At 44.6% G+C, this 23,198-nt stretch overlaps 1 protein-coding gene and 1 non-coding gene across 2 annotated transcripts; both read right to left on the reverse strand.

Moving 5' to 3' along the window:
• Nucleotides 1-264: 264 nt before the first annotated feature.
• Nucleotides 265-21,392, reverse strand: LOC123762689 (superoxide dismutase [Cu-Zn]). The gene is made up of 4 exons (XM_045749378.2): nt 21,244-21,392; nt 2,628-2,835; nt 1,674-1,886; nt 265-876 (listed from the first exon to the last, which is right to left on the reverse strand). Exons 1-4 carry the CDS (start codon nt 21,246-21,248, stop codon nt 622-624), a joined length of 681 nt encoding a protein of 226 aa, XP_045605334.1. The 5' UTR covers nt 21,249-21,392; the 3' UTR covers nt 265-621.
• On the reverse strand, nt 14,708-14,779 carry TRNAE-UUC (transfer RNA glutamic acid (anticodon UUC)). Its single transcript has one exon. It is a non-coding gene; the product is annotated as a tRNA-Glu (tRNA).
• Nucleotides 21,393-23,198: the final 1,806 nt, after the last annotated feature.

The following is a 23,198-nucleotide window of genomic DNA, read 5'->3' on the forward strand; positions in this document are numbered from 1 at the left end:
GTTATAACTAATTATATTGTTGGAATGTTGTTGATGCGTGTTAAACATGCAAAACATAATAATAAATGAATGCATTACAAAGAGGAACTATTAACGAAGTAATTAACAAAAGAAAGCACCAAGCAGTATGAAGAATGGTGATTTGTTTTTCCTCAATTTTATGACTATAAGTGCATATTTATTAATTGTAGTTTATCATACATTTGCATGTAATCTCCGAGTACCGTATTGTAGGACAACTTGTAGAGGAGAATAATACAACAATTATCAGCGTAATCTTTATTATAGATTCACAGCTTTCGAATATATTCTGTAAACTTTAATTATATTTCAAGCTAAAAATACATATATGTTTATGTAACGTAATGTAATAATGGATTATTTGTTCTGTATGTTTTCCATGTATATAATTTCCCCTTTGGAGAATAATCATGCCACTGATAACAAATTTAAGTATAACAAATAACAAGACATCATTCTTTATCATCCTAGACCGCTACTCTGAGCTCTCAGGATTGTTGGCGAAGAATGATGTTGATCTCTTGTGGTCCCTTGAAAATAATTCCAGTCCTGGAAAGTTGGTACTGATTCCCCGCCCTTACTACTGTCGGAAGGAACCCCTTAAGCCAACCCAATGACGCCACAAGCCACCCGTCCTCCAGCGTTTCCTGTCTTAAGGCTCTCTGGGTTGCCGCCTTTGCCAAGGTCATCCTGGCCGGCGTGGACGACAATAGCGCGACCCACGGCTGACGTGGGCCCCACCAGCGTCACCAGCTGGTCGGTGATGTTGACATAAGCGAGGCCAGACTCGTCGGCCAGGATGTTGCCCAGGTCACCCACATGGCGGTTCAAGTTCTCTGGAGACCCGTGTTCCTTCTGTAAGTAAACAAATATGAAATATTCTGTACTCAGACATTCTACTGGTATTTTATATAAATATATATATATATATATATATATATATATATATATATATATATATATATATATATATATATATATATGTCGTACCTAGTAGCCAGAACGCACTTCTCGGCCTACTATGCAAGGCCCGATTTGCCTAATAAGCCAAGTTTTCATGAATTAACCTAACCTAACCTGACCTATAAAGATAGGTTAGGTTAGGTTAGGTAGTGTTGGTTAGGTTTAGTCATATATCTACGTTAATTTTAACTCCAATAAAAAAAATTGACCTCATCCATAATGAAATGGGTAGCTTTATCATTTGATAAGAAAAAAATTAGAGAAAATATAATAATTCAGGAAAACTTGGCTTATTAGGCAAATCGGGCCTTGAATAGTAGGCTGAGAAGTGCGTTCTGGCTACTAGGTACGACATATATATATATATATATATATATATATATATATATATATATATATATATATATATATATATATATATATATATATATATATATATATATATAATTGTGTGTGTGATAATGGTTTGGAAAACGTTTGCAATTTTGTTAGTAATTACGATCCATTTTTGTATAAAAATTTAATTAACAATTATACACCAATTAACTACTATAACGGGTTTAACAGGTCAAAAATATAAGTTTTGGATCTGAAATCTACACTAATGGTAGAAATGAGACCCAAAGGTACACACGGAAGCGACAATGTGGAAAGCCTCACTGGCCTGAAGTGTCCCGTCGGTGACTTACTTTGTAAGGGTTGAAGTGTCCTCCTGCAGTGCCGCACCCGCCGGAGAGGTCGCCAAACTCGTGGATATGGAAGCCATGGAGACCGGCGGTGAGGTTGGTGATGGTGCCCTCGATGCGGGTGGGTCCCACGGGCGGCGTGTCCTGCGTCAGCACCAGCGTCCCCGTGGCGCTGCCCTGCAACACCACCACTGCGCGCTTCGCCGCCTGGGCCTCCTGCGTGAACCCGAAAGAATACAACGTGCATTTATTAAAGTATAACTTTGCCATGACAGAAGAGTATAGTTAAGGCTATTGCAACTATAGTCAATAGTTGCTATTGGTGTTCTTACCTTATGAGTAAGCATACAGCTACACACACACCGCTAAATTAACCTAATATCCACACTGAACAAGTGTACGATAAAAACTATTCAGAAGGTCCTTAATTGACGAATACAAGTGTGGGGATTTAGTGATAAAGATCACTACTTCAGTGCGACATTTATGATGACTTATTAACGGAGGTCTCACAGTAAAACGCACCTCGCTGGGACAAATTAAGTATTGCTGTATTGCTGGGAGAGTTAAAATCATACTTTCAAGCGAGAAATCTTGTAAGAAGGAGTGTAGGAGTCGGGGGGGGGGGGGTACTAAGAGAAGGCGGATACACATAGGATGCTCGAAGGGCAGGACAAGTGCCTGGAAAGGACAGGCGGACATGCCTATGAAGTTGGAAAGGACAGGGCAGGGTCCCGTGTAGGATAGGACGCATGGAGGACAAGCAGGCCCAAATAGATGGGGAAGGCACGATGGCGGTTAGAAGGGCATCTCTAGGTCACGCAAAAGTGGAGTCGGGTTGTGAGGACGTAGTAAGGAGATGGGAAATTTGGCCAAGGTGGAAACACACGTCTAGTAGAGGTGAAGTTGGAGAGGAAGGACAATAGCTGAAGCAGGCACAGGGCGAGGGAGACATACCCCGTTGGCTGGGTACAGGATAACGTGGACGATGTTAGAGTCGCCGTCAGCTCTTGTGTCAACAGATGCTGAGCCGGCAGCAGAGTTGATGTAGAGGAGAGACGGGTAGTTGTTGTGGAAGACGACCTGCCGCTCCCCCCGGGTGGTGGTGGAGGAGGTCGCCCACACACACGTCCCCAACACACACGCAGCTACGACAGATACCAACCTGTGCACCACACACCGCAAGGAAACCTTACTAGTACGCCAAACAAAAATATAAAATTTCAGGGAACCTTATTATACTAATTATAAATCTTTATTGTTCAAAAAATCATAATAAAACAGGGGAAGACTACAATGCTCATGGTCCTGACAAATCATCTTAGCTATGATTCTTATAATAAGAACATGGTAATGTGCATATTTGTGTAGACCACTTACTGGATGAACGTAAATGTAAAGTGCTTCTTACACAGCTCAGTATATTATTTAAGACTAGATTATCATATTTTTAGGTTAGGAGTACTTATCTATTACACTGAAGATGATATAGTTAACATCGCAGAAGTGGTAAATGGAACTGAACTCTAGGTTCTTACATTTGACTCGTTAAGCAACCAAAAATTATCATTTTCTGCGATAATAGACTTTATACAAAACCTCTGTCCAATGTTGGCACTATTCACAAGCCCCCTGTTACCTCCACCCAGACCACAACCTCTGTCCCTCTGGTGGTCACGACCCAATATGGGTTCCCAATGACCTGTTAGAGTTACCCAGGTCTCCTCTCCCCCTTTTAACTAACGACTGATTATTCTCCAAAATACAACCCACAACAGTTGCCTCACTCCCAGGTACCTATTTACTGTTAAGTGAATAAAAGCATCAAGGTGTTAGGAAGCTTGACCTAACGTCTTGCTCTTGTTTGGGAATCGAACCTGGGACCTATGGTACTTTAGGTCATCCCTGATATAGACTATTCCGTGTGATTTAGTTTTCCATCACACATATTTTAACAATGGTATTGATATATGGAAAACAAATTTATTTAATATTATAAAAAATGTAACAAAAACGTGAATATTCAGCAGTCTCCGTGGTGTAGTGGTAAGACACTCGCCTGGCGTTCCGCGAGCGCTATGTCATGGGTTCGTATCCTGGCCGGGGAGGATTTACTGGGCGCAATTCCTTAACTGTAGCCTCTGTTTAACGCAACAGTAAAATGTGTACTTGGATGAAAAAACGATTCTTCGCGGCAGGGGATCGTATTCCAGGGACCATAGGATTAAGGACTTGCCCGAAACGCTACGCGTACTAGTGGCTGTACAAGAATGTAACAACTCTTGTATATATCTCAAAAAAAAAAAAAAAAAAAAAAAAAAAAAAAAAAAAAAAATATATAAACTAAAATATTTGGGAGAAAACCAATTTTATTTTGTTTCACGAAAATTACGTTAGATTGATTAGGTTTATTAGACAGTTTTATTTCAAATTATATATCATTCATTGTAAACACTTTATTGCTATCTGTCTACCATTGAAAGACACGAAATTGTTTAATTAATAACTGCATTTTTTAATTTGATTATAGATATTGAAAAAATAATTGTTTTCCACATTAGAAATACAACAAAGATATAATACACAGAATACATTTTTAGCCTCAAAACGGAGTAGTAAGCATCCATCAGTCACAGGAGACTACGGAGTTGCGCTCTGGTTGTCGGTCTGGAGTGACAAAATATCTCTACAGTCTCCTAAAACAAATTTAGGAGAATGTAGAGATAATTTGCAATTTGTTTATTTTTTAATTAGAGAAAATTCCCTTGGCTGAGTATTGTGCGTGTACAGGTGGAGCGGTGCTGGGAGCTTCAGGGACGGGCGGGGGTCAACAATAATAGTATCAATAACAATTAAAAGGTTGTGATTAATTAATCCATCTAAACCACAAACAAATCGCACTGGAATGATATATCAGTGAACAAATCATTTTTGGACAATGGGTTAAGGCAGGTGTCTGAGAATCACAAGAACGCCGGTTCAAGTCATCCTCATTGGCCAAAAGTTATTTTCTCACATCGATCTAGCTATAAAAACATGTATGTATGTATGTATGTATGTATGTATGTATGTATGTATGTATGTATGTATGTATGTATGTATGTATGTATGTATGTATAAGCGGAACACGTTCACAGCTGCGCCGCACACATGACTGTGTTTACACACAGTACACCCTGAACGTTTTAGTTGTGTTTCTGGACAACCAACCTTCGTCAATATTTGGTGTTTGCCAGACCTAGCGTAGGAAGATGGGGGGGGGGTGTGTACTCACCTAATTGTACTCACCTATTTGTGCTTGCGGGGGTTGAGCTCTGGCTCTTTGGTCCCGCCTCTCAACTGTCAATCAACTGGTGTACAGATTCCTGAGCCTACTGGGCTCTATCGCATCTACATTTAAAACTGTGTATGGAATCAGCCTCCACCACATCACTGCCTAATGCATTCCATCTGTTAACTACTCTGACACTGAAAAAGTTCTTTCTAACGTCCCTGTGGCTCATTTGGGTACTCAGTTTCCACTTGTGTCCCCTTGTTCGCGTCCCGCCAGTGTTGAATAGTTTATCCTTGTCAATTTACCTGTATTTACCCTGTCAATTCCCCTGAGGATTTTGTAGGTAGTGATCATGTCTCTCCTCACTCTTCTGTCTTCCAGTGTCGTAAGGTGCATTTCCCGCAGCCTTTCCTCGTAACTCATGCCTCTTAGTTCTGGGACTAGTCTAGTGGCATACCTCTGAACGTTTTCCAGCTTCGTCTTGTGCTTGACAAGGTACGGGCTCCATGCTGGGGCCTCATACTCCAGCATTGGTCTTACGTATGTGGTGTACAAGATTCTGAACGATTCCTTACACAGATTCCTGAAGGCTGTTCTGATGTTAGCCAGCCTCGCATATGCCGCAGACGTTATTCTTTTTATGTGGGCTTCAGGAGACAGGTTTGGTGTGATATCAATTCCTAGATCTTTCTCTCTTTCTATTTCATTAAGTACTTCATCTCCTATTCTGTATCTTGTGTTTGGCCTCCTGTTTCCTCCGCCTAGTTTCATTGCTTTGCATTTACTTGGGTTAAACTTTAGCAGCCAGTTGTTGGACCATTCATTCAGTCTGTATTGGTCGTCCTGTAGCCTCCTACTATCATCCTCTGTTTCAATTCTCCTCATAATTTTTGCATTATCAGCAAACATTGAGAGAAACGATTCTATACCCTCTACATATATCAGAAACAGTATTGTTCCAAGGACTGACCCCTGCGGGACTCCACTTGTGACGTCATGCCAATCCGAGACCTCACCCCTCACACAGATTCGTTGTCTCCTGTTACTTAGGTACTCCCTTATCCAACGGAGTACCTTCCCTTTCACTCCAGCCTGCATCTCCAGCTTTTCCACTAGCCTCTTGTGTGGTACTGTATCAAAGGCGTGTGTGTGTGTGTGTGTGTGTGTGTGTGTGTGTGTGTGTGTGTGTGTGTGTGTGTGTGTGTGTGTGTGTGTGTGTGTGTGTGTGTATGTGTGTGTGTGTGTGTATAAATATATAATCAAAATTATATTATAATATAATAATAATATAACTCTTTCTCTTTAAGTTGTCCCCAGTATTATCGACCGTCCAGTTACCATGCCGAACATGTCCACAATATGGACCAGGGACTGTAAGACTCACGTTGCCATGGAAACCTCTCTCGCTCGCGTATGTCAAACTTAGTTCATATGCCACGTAAAATGTTGTGTACGGACGGACGCCTATGTGCTTAGTTGCCATGGAGACACCATTCCACCCCCCCCCCCCATCCCTTCGTTCCCAGGAAGGTCGTTCGGACCCTCAGGTATTGCGTCACCTCCCTATTCGTCCGCCAAAGACCAACCTGTTGAGCCTGTTATAGGGTCCGCGCGCTGTTACCACACACCGATACGGAAAGAAATTATGTGCCTAACGTGTACTTCTCACCGTTGATATCGCTGTAGGTAAGATAATATAGACAGAACGTCGCTTAGGCAACGTACTAATACTGTGACGAGTCAGGCAGGGAAGCTGGAGGATTGGCTGGGATGCCCGCCACGCTGGCACTCTACAGCATCACCCTCTTACAAGGATCCTTTTTTTTCTTCTTGTTTTGTATACAGGTGGATACAGGAGTAGGCGGGTCTTGACGCCTGTTAGCAGCCACGGAGTATTCTTTTTCCATAACTCAAAATAAGCTTAATTCTAGTCTTTCCCTGGAACACGATCCGACAATAGGTTTGCATCCAGGTCCCCAGATGCTGCTGGGTGAACAACACCGAACATTTCAAGAGTGGTGCCCAGTCAATTCTTCTTCAATTCTTCTTCACACACACACACACACGGGCGAGCGCCGTGTGTGTGTGTGTGTGTGTGTGTGTGTTTATCTAACTACTAGGCCAACTACTGACGATCCCCAGGATGCAACCCACAACAGCTGTCTAACTCCCAGGTACCCAAATACGTCTTAGTGAACAGCGGCATCAGGTAAAAGGAAACCCTTCTCAGATGCTTCCGTCCTGGCATGAGGATCGAACCCACGATCCTCGATTTGTGAGTCAGCAGGCAGTCCTCCAGCCCGTCCACTAAACAAAGACCTAAAGTCCATTCCATCCACCCGCCAAACCCCAGCTGTTTATGAATGAAAAACGGTTTACACACGACTCACAACTGATGACGTTCGAACACTTCCCGAACAAGTGCTTCACTGACGAATTTTGTTCGAACCACAACGCTGTAAATGCTTCACCCACGTACTACAAATACAAATAATCGCCAACAGAACCTAAACACCTAACCTAACCTAACCTAACCTAACCTAACCTAACCTAACCTAACCAGTGCCTAAATATGCACAAATATACTAAATATATAATAATATTAATTTATATTTGAGGAAAAGTTCTGTTTCGAATGAACAGAATGTTAAAATTGATGAATGTGTCTTTGAGGGGGTCGACCGCTGGATGGAATGGACAGGTTGAAGGACGGGAGACAGTGACGTAACCTAGTGAGCCATACAGGTTTACTGAACATGCCTTTATAAGCTGTCAATGTCGTCTTTGAACACTGTCTCTATGAGGCCTCGACAATATTCTATGTATTAACATAATAATAAGATCCAGAAGAAAAAGGAAAAAAAACGAATAAAGAAGAAAAATTAAATATTCCTTTTTGGCTAAAATGGTCAAGTGTGTTAGAGGCGACCCCCCCTCCCCCCCTCCCCCTCCCCCCCTCCTGGCACGCCCCTCACACACCTTCCCTCACCTTGACTCGAAGCAGGTGTGGGATAATTTGGCAGGTGTGGGGTAATTTGGCAGGTGTGGGATAGTTTGGCAGGTGCGGGGTAAAAGCTAGGATAACTTAACTGGTGTAGAACAGGTTTGAGGCTAGTTTGGTAGGTGTGAAGATAGTTTGGAAGGCACAAAATAGGTGTGGATTAGATTACCAGGTGTGGGGATATTTAAGAGGTAGTGTTAGGTGTGTATAGTTTCCCTGGTCAAAGGCAGGTGTGGAGAACATGGCAGCGTTGTAGTTAAGATGTAGATGTAGCCGAGACTCCGGGAAGGAGCCTAGTTAAGTACGTAGCTGTTTTGTAAACAATTATTGTATATTAGATTTAGTTTGTTGTATAAGAGAGACTATCAAGTTGGATACAAGACGTTACTGGCTCTATTAGCTCTATTAAGCTACCCTCCTCCTTCCCCTATCTCTATTGCTTTCACTTTCTTTACATTATTCAGTCACTTTTCCCCTTCTGCCTCTCCTTCCATCTCCTCCTCCTCCCCCCCCCCTTCACCTGGTCCTCAAACAGGTTTCTGGGCACACGGAGTGTTGTAGTAATGGAAATGTTGGCTAACTTTCACTGGTGATTGTTGGCGGGTTAAACACGGACTGGCAGGTTTGTATTTTCTTGCCGTGTCCACCACCTGCCGTGTCCACCACCCCTGCCGTGTCCACCACCCCTCCACCTGCCGTGTCCACCACCCCTCCACCTGCCGTGTCCACCACCCCTCCACCTGCCGTGTCCACCACCCCTCCACCTGCCGTGTCCACCACCCCTCCACCTGCCGTGTCCACCACTCCTCCACCTGCCGTGTCCACCACTCCTCCACCTGCCGTGTCCACCACCCCTCCACCTGCCGTGTCCACCACCCCTCCACCTGCCGTGTCCACCACCCCTCCACCTGCCATGTCCACCACCCCTCCACCTGCCGTGTCCACCACCCCTCCACCTGCCGTGTCCACCACCCCTCCACCTGCCGTGTCCACCACCCCTGCACCTGCCGTGTCCACCACCCCTCCACCTGCCGTGTCCACCACCCCTGCACCTGCCGTGTCCACCACCCCTCCACCTGCCGTGTCCACCACCCCTCCACCTGCCGTGTCCACCACCCCTCCACCTGCCGTGTCCACCACCCCTCCACCTGCCGTGTCCACCACCCCTCCACCTTCGTACTCTTGCCTCCAGAAACAGTTTTTTCTTCGCAGGACTTCAACAGTCCTGTATTTTATCCCTGTCACCTGTCGGTCTTTGTTTACCTTCCCGTCTCGTTTTCTTCCACCCTTTCGCGCCTATATTTACACCAGAATATATGTTTAGCGCCATTTTTAGATTGTGCATAGCTGGTGGCGCATGGCTGGTGGTGCATGGCTGGTGGTGAATGGCTGGTGGAGTATATTACCGAGTTCAATTTTCTTCACATCCTCGCCGAGTTGATCGTCAATCGCAATTGCAGACGTCTCACAGTTGCTGGAGTAGCGTCCTCGCGTGACTGGGTGGCTCAACCCAGCCTCCAGCCCACACTATGAGTCGAATACCGCCAGGGAGTGCTTAGCGGGTCAGTATTATCGCAGCAGACGACCAACTGACGCAATGAATCTCTCACCACGTTGTAATAGTAAGCGGTTTATCATAAATATAAATTGATGTTATTTACTGTGGGTTTGTGCATGGTTGGGGGGCTGGTCAGGCTAGGCTTCTTGTTGCTGATTTAGGCGCCACGATGGCGTTGGTGGAATAGGGCCTATAAGCCTCAGAAAATTGTGTACCCATCTATGTCATCGCATTTAATTAAACACACCTAACCTAACTCAACATAATCTGTCCTAACCCAACCCAATCCAGCCTAATCTATCTTAACACCTAACCCAATCCAACCTAATCTGTCCTACCCTAACAAAACCCAGCCTAATCTATCTTTACCTAACCCAACCCCACCTAATCTGTCCTAACCTAACCCATATAGCTCGCTAGGGTATTGGTTACCTTGATTTAGGAAGTGTTTACCTCGGTATGAGTGACCGAAGCCTGTCTCGAGTCACAGCTTCGAACACGGCGTTGTGGAAGTCAAATGCTGATTATTTTGTAGATTTTATTGAAGGTGAAGCACTTCACTTTTATTGAAGGAGGTGAAATAAAGGGCCACTGCATGGCCCTTTATTTTGATGATGGGGAAGAATGGTTTAGAGGTTGGGGTTCACAGTTCGTGGTTCAGAGATTGGGATTCACGGTTTGAAACTTCAGGTTCACGATGCGTGAATAAATTGGTGAAAAATCGAGGATGACAAGGATATATATTACTAATCCTTCCCTTTGTTCGAGGTGGCGGCGACTTGCTTCAGAGAGGAGGGGGGGGGGGGTAAAGGAATGGTGGGAGGGGTTCAAGGACAGACACTCCACAACCTATCCCCCCCCCCCACACACACACAGTCCTAAAGGGTCGCAGTCCTAGAGGCCGGGGTTCGATCCCCGGCAGAGGCAGAAACAAATGGGCATAGTTTCTTTCACCTTGCTGCCTCTTGTTCACCTAGCAGTAGATAGGTACCTATAAGGACTTTGACGGCTGCTACGGGCTGCTTCCTGGGGATGTGTGTGTATAATTATCTAAGTGTAGTTACAGGATGAGAGCTAGGCTCATGGTGTCCCGTCTTCCCAGCACTCTTTGTCGTATAACGCTTTGAAACTACTGACGGTCCGGACGGTGACGGTCTTGGCCTTGTGTGTGTGTGTGTGTGTGTGTGTGTGTGTGTGTGTGTGTGTGTGTGTGTGTGTGTGTGTGTGTGTGTGTGTGTGTGTGCGTGTGTGCGTGTGTGTGTGTGTCGGGGGGGGGTGTTAGAGAGACATGTGTAGTAGACATAATACAAGAAAAATAAATTGGTTAGCAAGGCGTGATCCAAGAGCTAATAGCTCGATTCTGCAGATACAAATAGTAAATACACCCCCTCACCTTCCCCCCACCCCCCTACACACGGGCTGATGTACTGGGAAGTGTACTAAAGTGGGTGAAGGAGTACCTTCTAGGAAGAAGGTAAAAAGTCTTAGTCAGGGACTGACAGATTGGAGAGGGATAACTTGTGGAGTACCTCAAGGGTGGGTACCAGGGGCCCATCCTGTTCTTAATACACGAAACCTGTCCAACAGAGTAAGCAAGGTGGTCCTTGTCATTGTTGACTGAGGATGCTAAGCTAATGAGGCGAAATCCATTCCGGGCATTGTATACATCTTTTGTAAGACCTATTTGGCATGGAACCTCAACTTAAAGAAACAAAACAAAACTTGTAAATGTTCAAAAATATGCAATAAGACTCGTTCCTGTGCTAAAGGGATTGACCTATGAAGAAAGACTGAGGGAACTGGACTTCACTACACCAGAGGAAAGAAGGAATAGGGAAGACATAACATCGTCGTTCAAGATTTTAATTAATGGGGATTGGCAAAGTAGATATAGAAGTTCTGTTCATATTATGGAACAGGAGAGAGAGAGAGAGAGAGAGAGAGAGAGAAACATAATTAGAAACTAAACTGGAAACACAGTCGATGAGTCATAGCGATGTCAGAAATAACTTTGTCGGTCTCAGTCATAAATAAGTAGAACAGACAAGATGAAGAAGTTGTCAAAGTCAATTCAATACACACAACATTAAACATATATATATAATAAGAAAAACGAGGGGAAAAAAGTCAACTTCATTAAACCAGTGATGGTCGAAAGGCGGGGCTTAGGAGCAGATGTCGGAGCGTGCAGGCGCAAGAGGGCGAGGACACACACCCACAGCTTCTCGCACCTCCTCCACTAACACCACCGCATGAAGGGAAAGTTGTGTGAATGTACCGGGTGTTACATCACTGGCGGAAAGTAGGGCCATCAGGCAAGTGACGGGCTGCCGTCTAGTGAAGGTCTCGTCACACACCTACAGTACCGCTGCCTCGAGACCTACTTCTATATCAAGAACAATAGCAAGGAGGTGGAGCTCAGGAGCTAGGTCTCACTGCCCGTACACCCAAACACGTAAGCAAAGTATAATCTTTCCCGCTTGGCGCTTTCTTTTGATGCCTATTTCAAGCTTAGTCAATAAACTCCAAGGGGTCGAGCTATGAGGAAAGGCCGAGTGAGGGCGCTCACCACGCCGGAGAGCATTAGTAATGCGCTTCAGTCATTGGGATGCAAAAAGCAGCTTCTTCCGTGTGAAAGCAGGATGCAAGCGGGAGGGAGATAAGAGAGGAGGCGGCCGAGGATAAAGCCACCCACATAGCTCACCAACAGATAGCACCAAGACGCAGGAGACTGGAGCCATTGTAATATGCAGCCGGCGCCTGAAAGCGAACACGGGAGCTGATCCTCGCCCTAGGAACACACACATAGTAGAGTACATATTGGTAGCTACGCGCACACTTCCACGTGTAAGTGGCAACTCTCAGCACGAGGTAATTATCAGGGGGGGGGGGGAAAGCGCCAAGCCATTATGACTATATAGCGCTTGGAAGAGATCAGGATAATGATTTGGGATGGGACGGGGAGGGAAGGAATGGTGTCCAGCCAGTTGGACGGTCGGGGATTGAAAGCCGACCTGCATGAAGCGAGACCATCGCTCTACCGTCCAGCCCAAGTGGTTGGGCACTCTCAGCACGAAACAAAGATAATTCCTTTAATGCTACTCTGTAAAAACCCAACCACTCAGCCTATTCGAAAACGAAAGCAATTCATCTACCCTGTCGTGTCTGAAGCATAGAAAACGTGGATAATAGTGAGCCTTTACTTATCGTATAATAGGCTGCGTCTGACACGTTTGTTATGATAACGAAAAATATAAAAACGTGAATCGAGAGGACAGGTGAATGTTGAGTAGGGAGCCGCACCCAGTGGCAGTGACCGCTTCAAGGTCACGTCTCTGGTCAGGTCAACGTCACGCCTCAAGGTCAACAATAGGTCCCCCTATCTGTTGTTGCTTCCGGGAATCAGTGTCCCCGAGGCCCGGTCTCTGGTTCAGCCCGTGCTCTGCAGTATTCACGTTACTAAACTGATGCATTAAGTTGCCCGAACCTAACCTAACCGAGGACCCACGATTAGAAACCTCCCTCACTACCTAATTAAGAGAACATGTTCTACTATTAATAACAAAGTTACCCAATATATATTGCAAGCTGTTTAATCGCCATATGACATCGATAATTTTTGTTTACAAAACTTTATCTCTAGCCGGGTATTTTAGATATTTTAGATGGACGGGTATTTATCGTGTGTCCATTGACTTGGACTGGTAGGCGCAGCAACGGCTTCCCTTCTTGCGCAGGTCAGCGTTCGATCCCTGAAGGTCTAAGTGATTGGGCATCATTACTTCTCTCCGTCCCAATCCCAGATCCTTGTCCTTCTATTCCTGCCATGTGCTATACGGTCTTAGTACAGGACTGGTCGTATACTAGTCTTAGTATATACAGTATATATCAGAGCCCCGCTCCTGTGCCAGGTAAGTCCACTACGGGCTCACCATAGCCCGTGCTACTTGCAACTTGTTCCGAGTAGCTGAATCTATAATAACGACAACATACAGTCATAGTATAGGAAAAGCACTAAGCTATTAATGGCTTAGTGCTTTTCCTGACCTTGGTTCTGTTCGCTGCTTTGATCTCCACTGTTCGGGATAGGCTTATTGAAGTCCAACAATTGACTCGCCTATCTTAAGATACAACAACCGGTCCGTCTAATTACCACAAGCTCCACAAGCTTCAGAAAGCTTCCTGGCAATACGTTAGTAATGAATAAATATGATATATTTACTCATTATAATGTTGGTGCTGAATGTACAACACGAAAAAACATAATTTTAATCTGAAAAAGTATCTTTTTATAAAGAAATTAGATGAAAATAAAGAGCTGGTGACGCCAAATCAAGTGGAGGATCCAAGCTTCGGTTAGGTTAGATTAGGTTAGGTTTGGCTAGGTCAGGTTAGGTTTGGTTAGGTTAGGCAAGGCTAGGATAGGTTAGGTCAACCTAACCTAACATATCATATTTATTCATTACTAACGTATTGCCAGGAAGCTTTGTGAAGCTTGTGTAGCTTGTGGTAATTAGACGGACCCCCTACAACAGTTACCTAAACGTGTCGTCTTGTACTGGAATTGAACCCGGGACCTTTCAGTTGCAGGTCGAGTGCACTGACCACTGCGTCCTAAAGGTCACCTTAAGCCTTGCATGCAGTAACTCCTGTATTTAAATTACAATTTGAAAGTGAAGATGGTAATTATGGCCTTGGGAAGAAAACTGGTTTTCTTGGGGCTGAGCTCCACTAAGTTTTCTTCGTGCTTAGAATGTGCTTTCATAAATTACTTCCCTCCCTGGAAACACAAACCCAAACTGTCTCTATTTTCCGCTTGTTACAACTTGTAATAAAGTTGTTACATCCTGGTTGAACGTGTTTATGACGTATTAGAACGTTGTTACAACCTGCTATATTGGTTGTTATAACTGGTTAGGAGGTGTTAAAACTTGTTCGAACGTTGTACCAACGTCGTAGTTTCGGTGTGTGTTTGGCGGGCTATGGCCACCAGGACGAAAGGTGCGACGATGTTCCGCGTGGATGTATTTTAGACGTATCAAAACGTGAGAACGGGCCGAGTAGCAACGCCGCTGCTACGGACGCCAGAGCTAATACGAGCATGGCTGACGCCGACGGTGCTTGGGACCCCTACCTTGAGGTGCTTCCGGGGCTTAGCGTCCCCGCGGCCCGGTCGTCGACCAGGCCTCCTTAAAGAAAACTACTTCCCATGCCGGGAATCGAACCCGGGCCTCCTGGGTGAAAGCCAGGTATCCTAGCCACTAGACCACATGGGATCTCCTAGCGTTAATTCGTGTCTACCCCTAGCGGGTATACGAGCAGTAACATCGCCGACAGTACGGCTGCCTCCTCTTTGACGTAAGAGGAGGAGGAGGCAGACGTCAGGCGACAGGGCCGCCGCCGGGTTGATCAGGCGGTTAGAGAAAGTTGGTGGTCGTGTTAGTCAAGATGACCCGGCCAGCCTCTCGCGGCCCGCTGGAGCAGATTTGGTTGTTTTATATTTTTCAATATTTCTTGATTTTTTGTGGTTTTAATGGACTTAAATGTTTTTGATTTTAAGAATATGATCTATATTTTTCTTGATATTACGATGTTGACGCAGATAATTACAATGAATGATTACTCATTATGTCCAACATGTCTCTACTTTTGTGTTGAAAAATTAAATCCGAATTCACTTGTATTTTCTTGCATAATAATTGATTTAAGGATAATTAGGTCTCCTTTATATGATGTATTATAGTTTCTGTAATGTATTGCAACGATATCCTTAAAGTTCACCCTTTAAGGACATCGTTGCTATCAAAATTCAGTAATACCAAAAAATATATCTATTAAAACCTTGTGGATCATGTAAGCAAGAGGACCTATGTACAAGTAGCAACAGTAGTAAATTTGTAAATATTTTATGCTTTATAAATAAACCTAAATATTTCTCTGGATTCTCAATACACATTTTACCAGAACATTTCATTTATACAATCCCAAGAAGCGGAGAAACTTGAAGGATTGTGCGATTTTTTAAGCTTTAGGAAACCCGACCGAGCTGTGTGATATTGTTTACTGTGTGGCTAGGACACGCGAGGTATATATGCTCGATATATACCGAGACGCCTTGCCTTGGGAGGCAGTCAGTTGCGTACAGTGGTGGCGACAGTCAGCGCACACAGTCAGAACACACAGTCAGAGCACACAGTCAGAACACACAGTCAGAGCACACAGTCAGAACACACAGTCAGAGCACACAGTCAGAACACACAGTCAGAGCACACAGTCAGAACACACAGTCAGAGCACACAGTCAGAACACACAGTCAGAGCACACAGTCAGAACACACAGTCAGAGCACACAGTCAGAACACACAGTCAGAGCACACAGTCAGAACACATAGTCAGAGCACACAGTCAGTGTACACAGTCAGGGCACACAGTCAGAGCACACAGTCAGTGCACACAGTCAGCGCACACAGTCAGTGCACACAGTCAGTGCACAGTCAGAGCACACAGTCAGAGCACACAGTCAGAGCACACAGAGTACACAGTCAGGTATTTCAAAGATGGATTGTGGCGACAGATATTCGATTAAAGGTTTTAACATATAACATAAGGTTACAGTAATCACAAGAACTCTTCGCTAATAGCTACTGCAAGCACTCTCAACGTTGGGGGAATACAGGAGTTACCTGTGTTAACATTACAGCCTGTAATGTTAACACAGCCGGCGGCCACTCCCAAGAATAGGGATAAGACGTAGGTGTGGCCAAGGTCACCACTTTTCCAAGGTAATCTTGCACGCTGTTATTATCCTGCCAGCCTAACTCAGCCCGTTCTCACCGCTTCATGTTTTTTTTTTTTTTTGTGATGATTGTTGGTTTTCCCGGCTGTAGATTGTTGATTGTCATGGCGGGTGATGCTGGAGGCTGTCATGACAGGTGGTGTCAGTGGTGTATGACGGTAATACGCACTACGTATCTAACACGTACAAACGTGTAGTGTATCAAGATTTAGATGTTGCCACATCCTGGCTGCCGTACGAGGTGGTTGAGACCGTCTTAAGTATGACCAGGACAGATGTCCGGTTGGATCTGGCGTCGCTGGTACGACCACTCTGACCGGGACAGCTAAACTGGTTGGCGCTAATTGACCGGAAAGTTACGACACTCGCGTGGTTCACGCCGGAGGAGGAACGCTAGTTGTTTACAGAGCGTCTGCTTGCTGGTTAAGGTGGTAATGGTGTTTGATGGCGAGAGAACATGTAAATGTTCATGCATTTGCTTAATTTGCATTTTCAAATACGTGCACAGAAAGACATATTTGCATAGTGCTTGTTCATGCAAGCTCGTATACATGAGCGCACATAATCTCCCGTACATGTAGACGCATATGTAAGTGCACACAGTCACACTCACACATCCAGATTGATTATATTATAATTTAGAAGGGAGGTCACTCCAAGATTTTGTTCGATTATTAACGCCAGCTTGATCAGCAAACTGGCGTTTTCAGTTGAAAAAGGCTGAAACCCCACAAATAAAAGCAAAGAATAGAGATGTATGAGCAAAGAATGGAAAGGGGAACAGCTGTAACTTCATATTTCTCCATATTCCTCCCACCATTGTTCCCTCCCCCCCCCCTCCCATCCTGTAAGTCAGGCTTCAGCACTTGCTGGGACAAGATAATGAACTGATCTCCATGTTGGACCCTTTCATCTTGCCACCTCACACCGCCGCCCCTTTCTCTCACTCCTGTTCACCCTCTCCTTTAACGCGCACTTCTACCATATATATTTCTTTCCCCACACTCTTCCTTCAACCACTCCTCCCAACGACAATCGGCGTGTTCATCCTTACAGCACGTCACAACTACCACACTCACACACACACAAGAGCCAATGCTCGATCCTGCAGGTACAAATAGGTGAGCACACACACACACACACACACACACACACACGTCTGCGGCATATGCGAGGCTGGCTAACATCAGAACGGCGTTCAGGAACCTGTGTAAGGAATCATTCAGAATCTTGTACACCACATATGTAAGACCAATCCTGGAGTATGCGGCCCCAGCATGGAGCCCGTACCTTGTCAAGCACAAGACGAAGCTGGAAAAAGTCCAAAGGTATGCTACTAGACTAGTCCCAGAACTAAGAGGCATGAGTTATGAGGAAAGGCTGCGGGAAATGCACCTCACGACACTGGAAGACAGAAGAGTAAGGGGGGACATGATCACAACCTACAAAATCCTCAGGGGAATCGACCGGGTAAACAAGGACGAACTTTTCAACACTGGTGGGACGCGAACAAGGGGACACAGGTGGAAGCTGAGTACCCAAATGAGCCACAGAGACGTTAGAAAGAACTTTTTCAGTGTCAGAGTAGTTAGCAAATGGAATGCATTAGGAAGTGATGTGGTGGAGGCTGACTCCATTCACAGTTTCAAATGTAGATATGATAGAGCCCAATAGGCTCAGGAATCTGTACACCAGTTGATTGACGGTTGAGAGGCGGGACCAAAGAGCCAGAGCTCAACCCCCGCAAGCACAATTAGGTGAGTACAATTAGGTGAGTACACACACACACACACACACACACACACATACACATACACATACACATACACACACACCGAGAGCAAGGAGTCTGTCCCTTCTGGTAAGTCACTGACGGATCAGGACCAAGGTAAACAATGTTCCTGGTCTGAATGTGTGCCGATAAGCAAATTATGAAGGGATGATTTGCAAAATTAAATACTGGTTAAGCAAGTGGCTACTAGAGATAAATTCAAACAAGTGCAAAATAATAAAGTTGCTTTATTCCTTGGCACTTTGCAACTCCAACTCCCAGCGGAGGCCAGATAAAAAGCACCGTGCATATGTGAGAGGGAACCTTTCTGAACTCTAGCAGAACAAAAAAATGTCGAAGGAGGGTTGACAGTACATCAGACCCGCTACCAGAAGCCCACATGAACCGACCAGCATCAGGGGCATATGCTAAGTTGCCCAACATTAGAATTTCCTTATGGAACCAGAACCTTATAGACCACATAACAGACCAGTTCAGTAATATGCGGCCACTGTAAGAGAAAAATGGAGAGACATGATCACCACTTACAAAATTCTCAGGGAAATAGACTACACAGACAAGGATAGACAATTGATCAAGGATGGTACACAAGGAAGGCACAGATGTAAGTAAGTAAGTAATTATCAAAAGAAGGCACCAAACCGGGAAGGCTATGTAGCACCATCAAATACGCAAAATAATCAGAGGGCGCTAAATATCACCAAGGATGCCAATACGAGAACAAAAACGCATAAGGCGAACGATATCAAAAGTATCCGAGTCACCAAGAATTCTATCGAGGGACAGGTGACCGCGAGGGGCGGTCGGAAAGCAAGACACACGCTCGTCCTGGAAGTCAGGACATTCAAGAAGGACATGCACGACCGTAAGAGGGACAATGCAACTAGGACAATAAGGAGCAGGGCGGCGCTCCATCAAGTGACCATGGGTTAAGCGAGTATGGCCAATACGCAACCTCGCCAGAGCTGTTTCCCACCGCCGGTTACGGTGGAAGGAGGACGGCCACGAGGAAACACAACATTTAAGAGTACGTAGCTTGTTACCAGTAACAGACAACCAAGAAGCCTGCCAACGGGTAAGGACTGAGGAATGGATAACCGGGTAAAAGTCGGAATACGGAATGCCTTTGCGAGAGATGGGACAAGAGCGGACAGCTTCCTTGGCAGCAGCATCCGCACGCTCATTTAAAGACACACCAATATGGCTGGGAACCCAACAAAACTCAACCGACTTAAATTTACTGTGAACGAGAAACAGCCAATGCTGGATCTCGACAACTACTGGATGAACCGGATTAAAGGACCCGAGAGCCATGAGGGCACTACGAGAGTCAACATCAACCACAAAGGAAGACTGACAACGAGAAAGCAGGAGACGAAGAGCATAGAGAATAGCATAAAGTTCCGGGCACAGATGTAAACTGCTGCTCGAGTGCGTCACAGTCATTAGGGAAAACATTAAGTTTCAGAACAATGAAGAGATTGCCCGCGCTAGGAACAGAAGTGGTGAAGGCTGACTCCATACACAGCTTCGAATGTAGATACGAGAGCGCAATATTTATTATTCATTTCTTTATTATGCACCCCATACCCATCCCGTGGTGGAAAGGGTTACTGAGGTACACAATGGGTACAGGAACTGAACCCCAGAGTTCGTTTAGCAAAGCAAGTGACGATCTTGTGAAGCTAGTTACACAATTGTTAATATTACATACACATGTAATAAATATATATATATATATATATATATATATATATATATATATATATATATATATATATATATATATATATATATATATATATATATATATATATATATATATATGTACATGTATGCAATAGACTCTGAAACCTGCACGATACAGTGCATCGTGGGTCAAGACCTATGATCCTGAGTTCATTCCCCGCAAGAACAACGGTTTAAATTGACCATGGCAGGTACTCACAACTATTCATGCCACAGTTCATAATGTCGAGGCGGTAAATAAACGTCTTATAAAACAATTGTCCTTAACCCGGTACACATTCTTTGTCTTTATCGCTAATGGTCAATATATTTATTTTCTTTGCAGCAAATTTGGTGTATTTTCTGTAATCGGCTTCATAACTTTGTAATGTTACTGGAGTTTGTTAAGCTACACTACGAGGTAAATGGTGTATTGTAGGCCCTGAGTCTCCTTACACACTAGGTGTGGTGTAGGAGAGACGCCTTACACACTAGGTGGGTGTAGGAGAGTCTCCTTACACACTAGGTGTGGTGTAGGAGAGACGCCTTACACACTAGGTGGGTGTAGGAGAGACGCCTTACACACTAGGTGTGGTGTAGGAGAGACGCCTTACACACTAGGTGTGGTGTAGGAGAGACGCCTTACACACTAGGTGTGGTGTAGGAGAGACGCCTTACACACTAGGTGGGTGTAGGAGAGACGCCTTACACACTAGGTGGGTGTAGGAGAGACGCCTTACACACTAGGTGTGGTGTAGGAGAGACGCCTTACACACTAGGTGGGTGTAGGAGAGACGCCTTACACACTAGGTGGGTGTAGGAGAGACGCCTTACACACTAGGTGGGTGTAGGAGAGACGCCTTACACACTAGGTGTGGTGTAGGAGAGACGCCTTACACACTAGGTGGGTGTAGGAGAGACGCCTTACACACTAGGTGGGTGTAGGAGAGACGCCTTACACACTAGGTGGGTGTAGGAGAGACGCCTTACACACTAGGTGGGTGTAGGAGAGACGCCTTACACACTAGGTGGGTGTAGGAGAGACGCCTTACACACTAGGTGGGTGTAGGAGAGACGCCTTACACACTAGGTGGGTGTAGGAGAGACGCCTTACACACTAGGTGGGTGTAGGAGAGACGCCTTACACACTAGGTGGGTGTAGGAGAGACGCCTTACACACTAGGTGGGTGTAGGAGAGACGCCTTGCACACTAGGTGGGTGTAGGAGAGACGCCTTACACACTAGGTGGGTGTAGGAGAGACGCCTTACACACTAGGTGGGTGTAGGAGAGACGCCTTACACACTAGGTGGGTGTAGGAGAGACGCCTTACACACTAGGTGGGTGTAGGAGAGACGCCTTACACACTAGGTGGGTGTAGGAGAGACGCCTTACACACTAGGTGGGGGTGTAGGAGAGACACTTACCTCATGTTGTACAGGTGCGCGTTCCTCTGCACCACTGGAGACCTCTCCTCGGGCTTATATGCAAAGGTACTCGCGCGCTCCTCCAGGGGGCGTTTCTCACCCTCTCGGGTCAGCCAATCACAATTTCTCCCGGGCCCTCAGGTCAACCAACCACAGACTCTCCCGGGCTCTAATGTCAGCCAATCACAGTCTCAGGCAGGCACCTTCATACAAAGGTGAGTAATATTGGCGTACAATTATTGAAAATGGCTTTTGTGTGGTAAATTGCTCTTCCAGCATGGTAACGACAGACACAGAGGAAGAGACCAACAGCTAGTCATACATCACACCGTCCTGTTAGCAATGGTCTTTGATTCCAGCCTGTATTTAGACGTGTGTTTCAAGAATAAACACACTTCGGATACGCTGATCTGATCACCGGTAAGACTTGGATAATCCCAGAAGAGGAAAGGTGGACAAACCGGGTCTATTCTTTCCCTTTAGTTATCAGGCTCCACCACTTTTTCTCTTATGCTCCTGGACGCTCGGAGTAAATGATTCTAGCGGAGCAGGCGATGAGTCACAATAACGTGGTTGAAGTATGTTGACCAGACCACACACTAGAAGGTGAAGGGACGACGATGTTTTGGTTCGTCCTGGACCATTCTCAAGTCGACTGAAACGTCGTCGTCCCTTCACCTTCTAGTGTGTGGTCTGGTCAAGTTTCTAGCGGAGTTTGTGCAGCGGAGGAGCAGCCAGAGTGTAACTTGCCAGTCATCCATCACCTTCGCTTGTTTAGTGAGTGAGAACATGAGGAGGCAAGAGTCCACGGGCTAGTACTCGCCTAGATGTACTCGCCTAGATGTACTCGCAAGGTCGAGCGTCAGTAAATGAATGATGAGTTAGCTTTAACCAATTATTATACTTTATTACCGTTTAAATCTGTCCTCCTCGTTCTTTTTCTCATTCAGATCTTAATATAATTTATTAATTATTCTTAGACCATTGTGGCACCCTCGCTCCTGCCTCCTCCAGAGGTAAGACAAGGTTCACTCAATCTTTCTCTGTAACTCAGGACCCTCAGTTTCACAGCTGGGGCTGCATACGTAAGATTGTGTCTCACCTAGGTTGTATATAGTAACACGACAAACGCTCCTGTTGAAACTCACAGTTCATGATTCGTTACTGTTGTGTAATTATAAACTTTTTTTTTTAAAGAAACTTATTGAGTCAATGGGTTCACCTCTATATTCGTCTTTTGTCTATGCATTTGTTAGTAATCTTGAGACAGTTTGGCTTGATATTGGTCTTCAAAGCTTAAATAAGACACCTCCAGTATCTTAATGACACTTTAAAGTTCAAATTTACAAAATGTATATTTATTGTAGAAATTTAATATGGTTTGATGTTTAGCTTTAAGACTAATTTAGCTTAACATGAAAATTTCATATCCATATTTTATTTCACGAAACATTTCCATGAAAATTGGGTTCTGTCTTTCCGAAAATCTGCCGCCGGCTTTCTCGCCCTCTACCAATGCGTCATATTTAGATAAGATGGAGTTAGGTAATGTTCAAAATATACAAAATGCGTATTATAAGTGTTGATTTGAGAGCACATTGTATCTAACAATGCATAATAATAAATTATTGAACAATTAATAGAATTTTCCATAAAAAGCACTATATATATATATATATATATATATATATATATATATATATATATATATATATATATATATATATATATATATATATATATATATATATATATATATATATATATATATATATATATATATATATATATATATATCTTTGGTAGTGACCTTCTTTTGTGTCTCGAGGTCGAATATGTCGTCCAACAGAATTTCCAACTCTACTTTCCGGGCCATCTCACTCGGTCTGGACATAACATGACAGTTTATGCCCAGATTTAGGAGAGTGACTTGGTCCTCAGTGAGGTTAATTCCT

Source organism: Procambarus clarkii, chromosome 27, assembly GCF_040958095.1.
Source record: "Procambarus clarkii isolate CNS0578487 chromosome 27, FALCON_Pclarkii_2.0, whole genome shotgun sequence".
Taxonomy (NCBI): Eukaryota; Metazoa; Arthropoda; class Malacostraca; order Decapoda; family Cambaridae; genus Procambarus; species Procambarus clarkii.

Bases quoted from the DNA above. Each gene is read 5' to 3' on its own strand.
- LOC123762689 (XM_045749378.2), bottom strand. The intron at 1,887-2,627 runs GTATGTCTCCCT...GGGTTCACGCAG, and splicing joins TCCTGTACCCAGCCAACGGG to GAGGCCCAGGCGGCGAAGCG. The intron at 877-1,673 runs GTAAGTCACCGA...GTTTACTTACAG, and splicing joins GACACTTCAACCCTTACAAA to AAGGAACACGGGTCTCCAGA.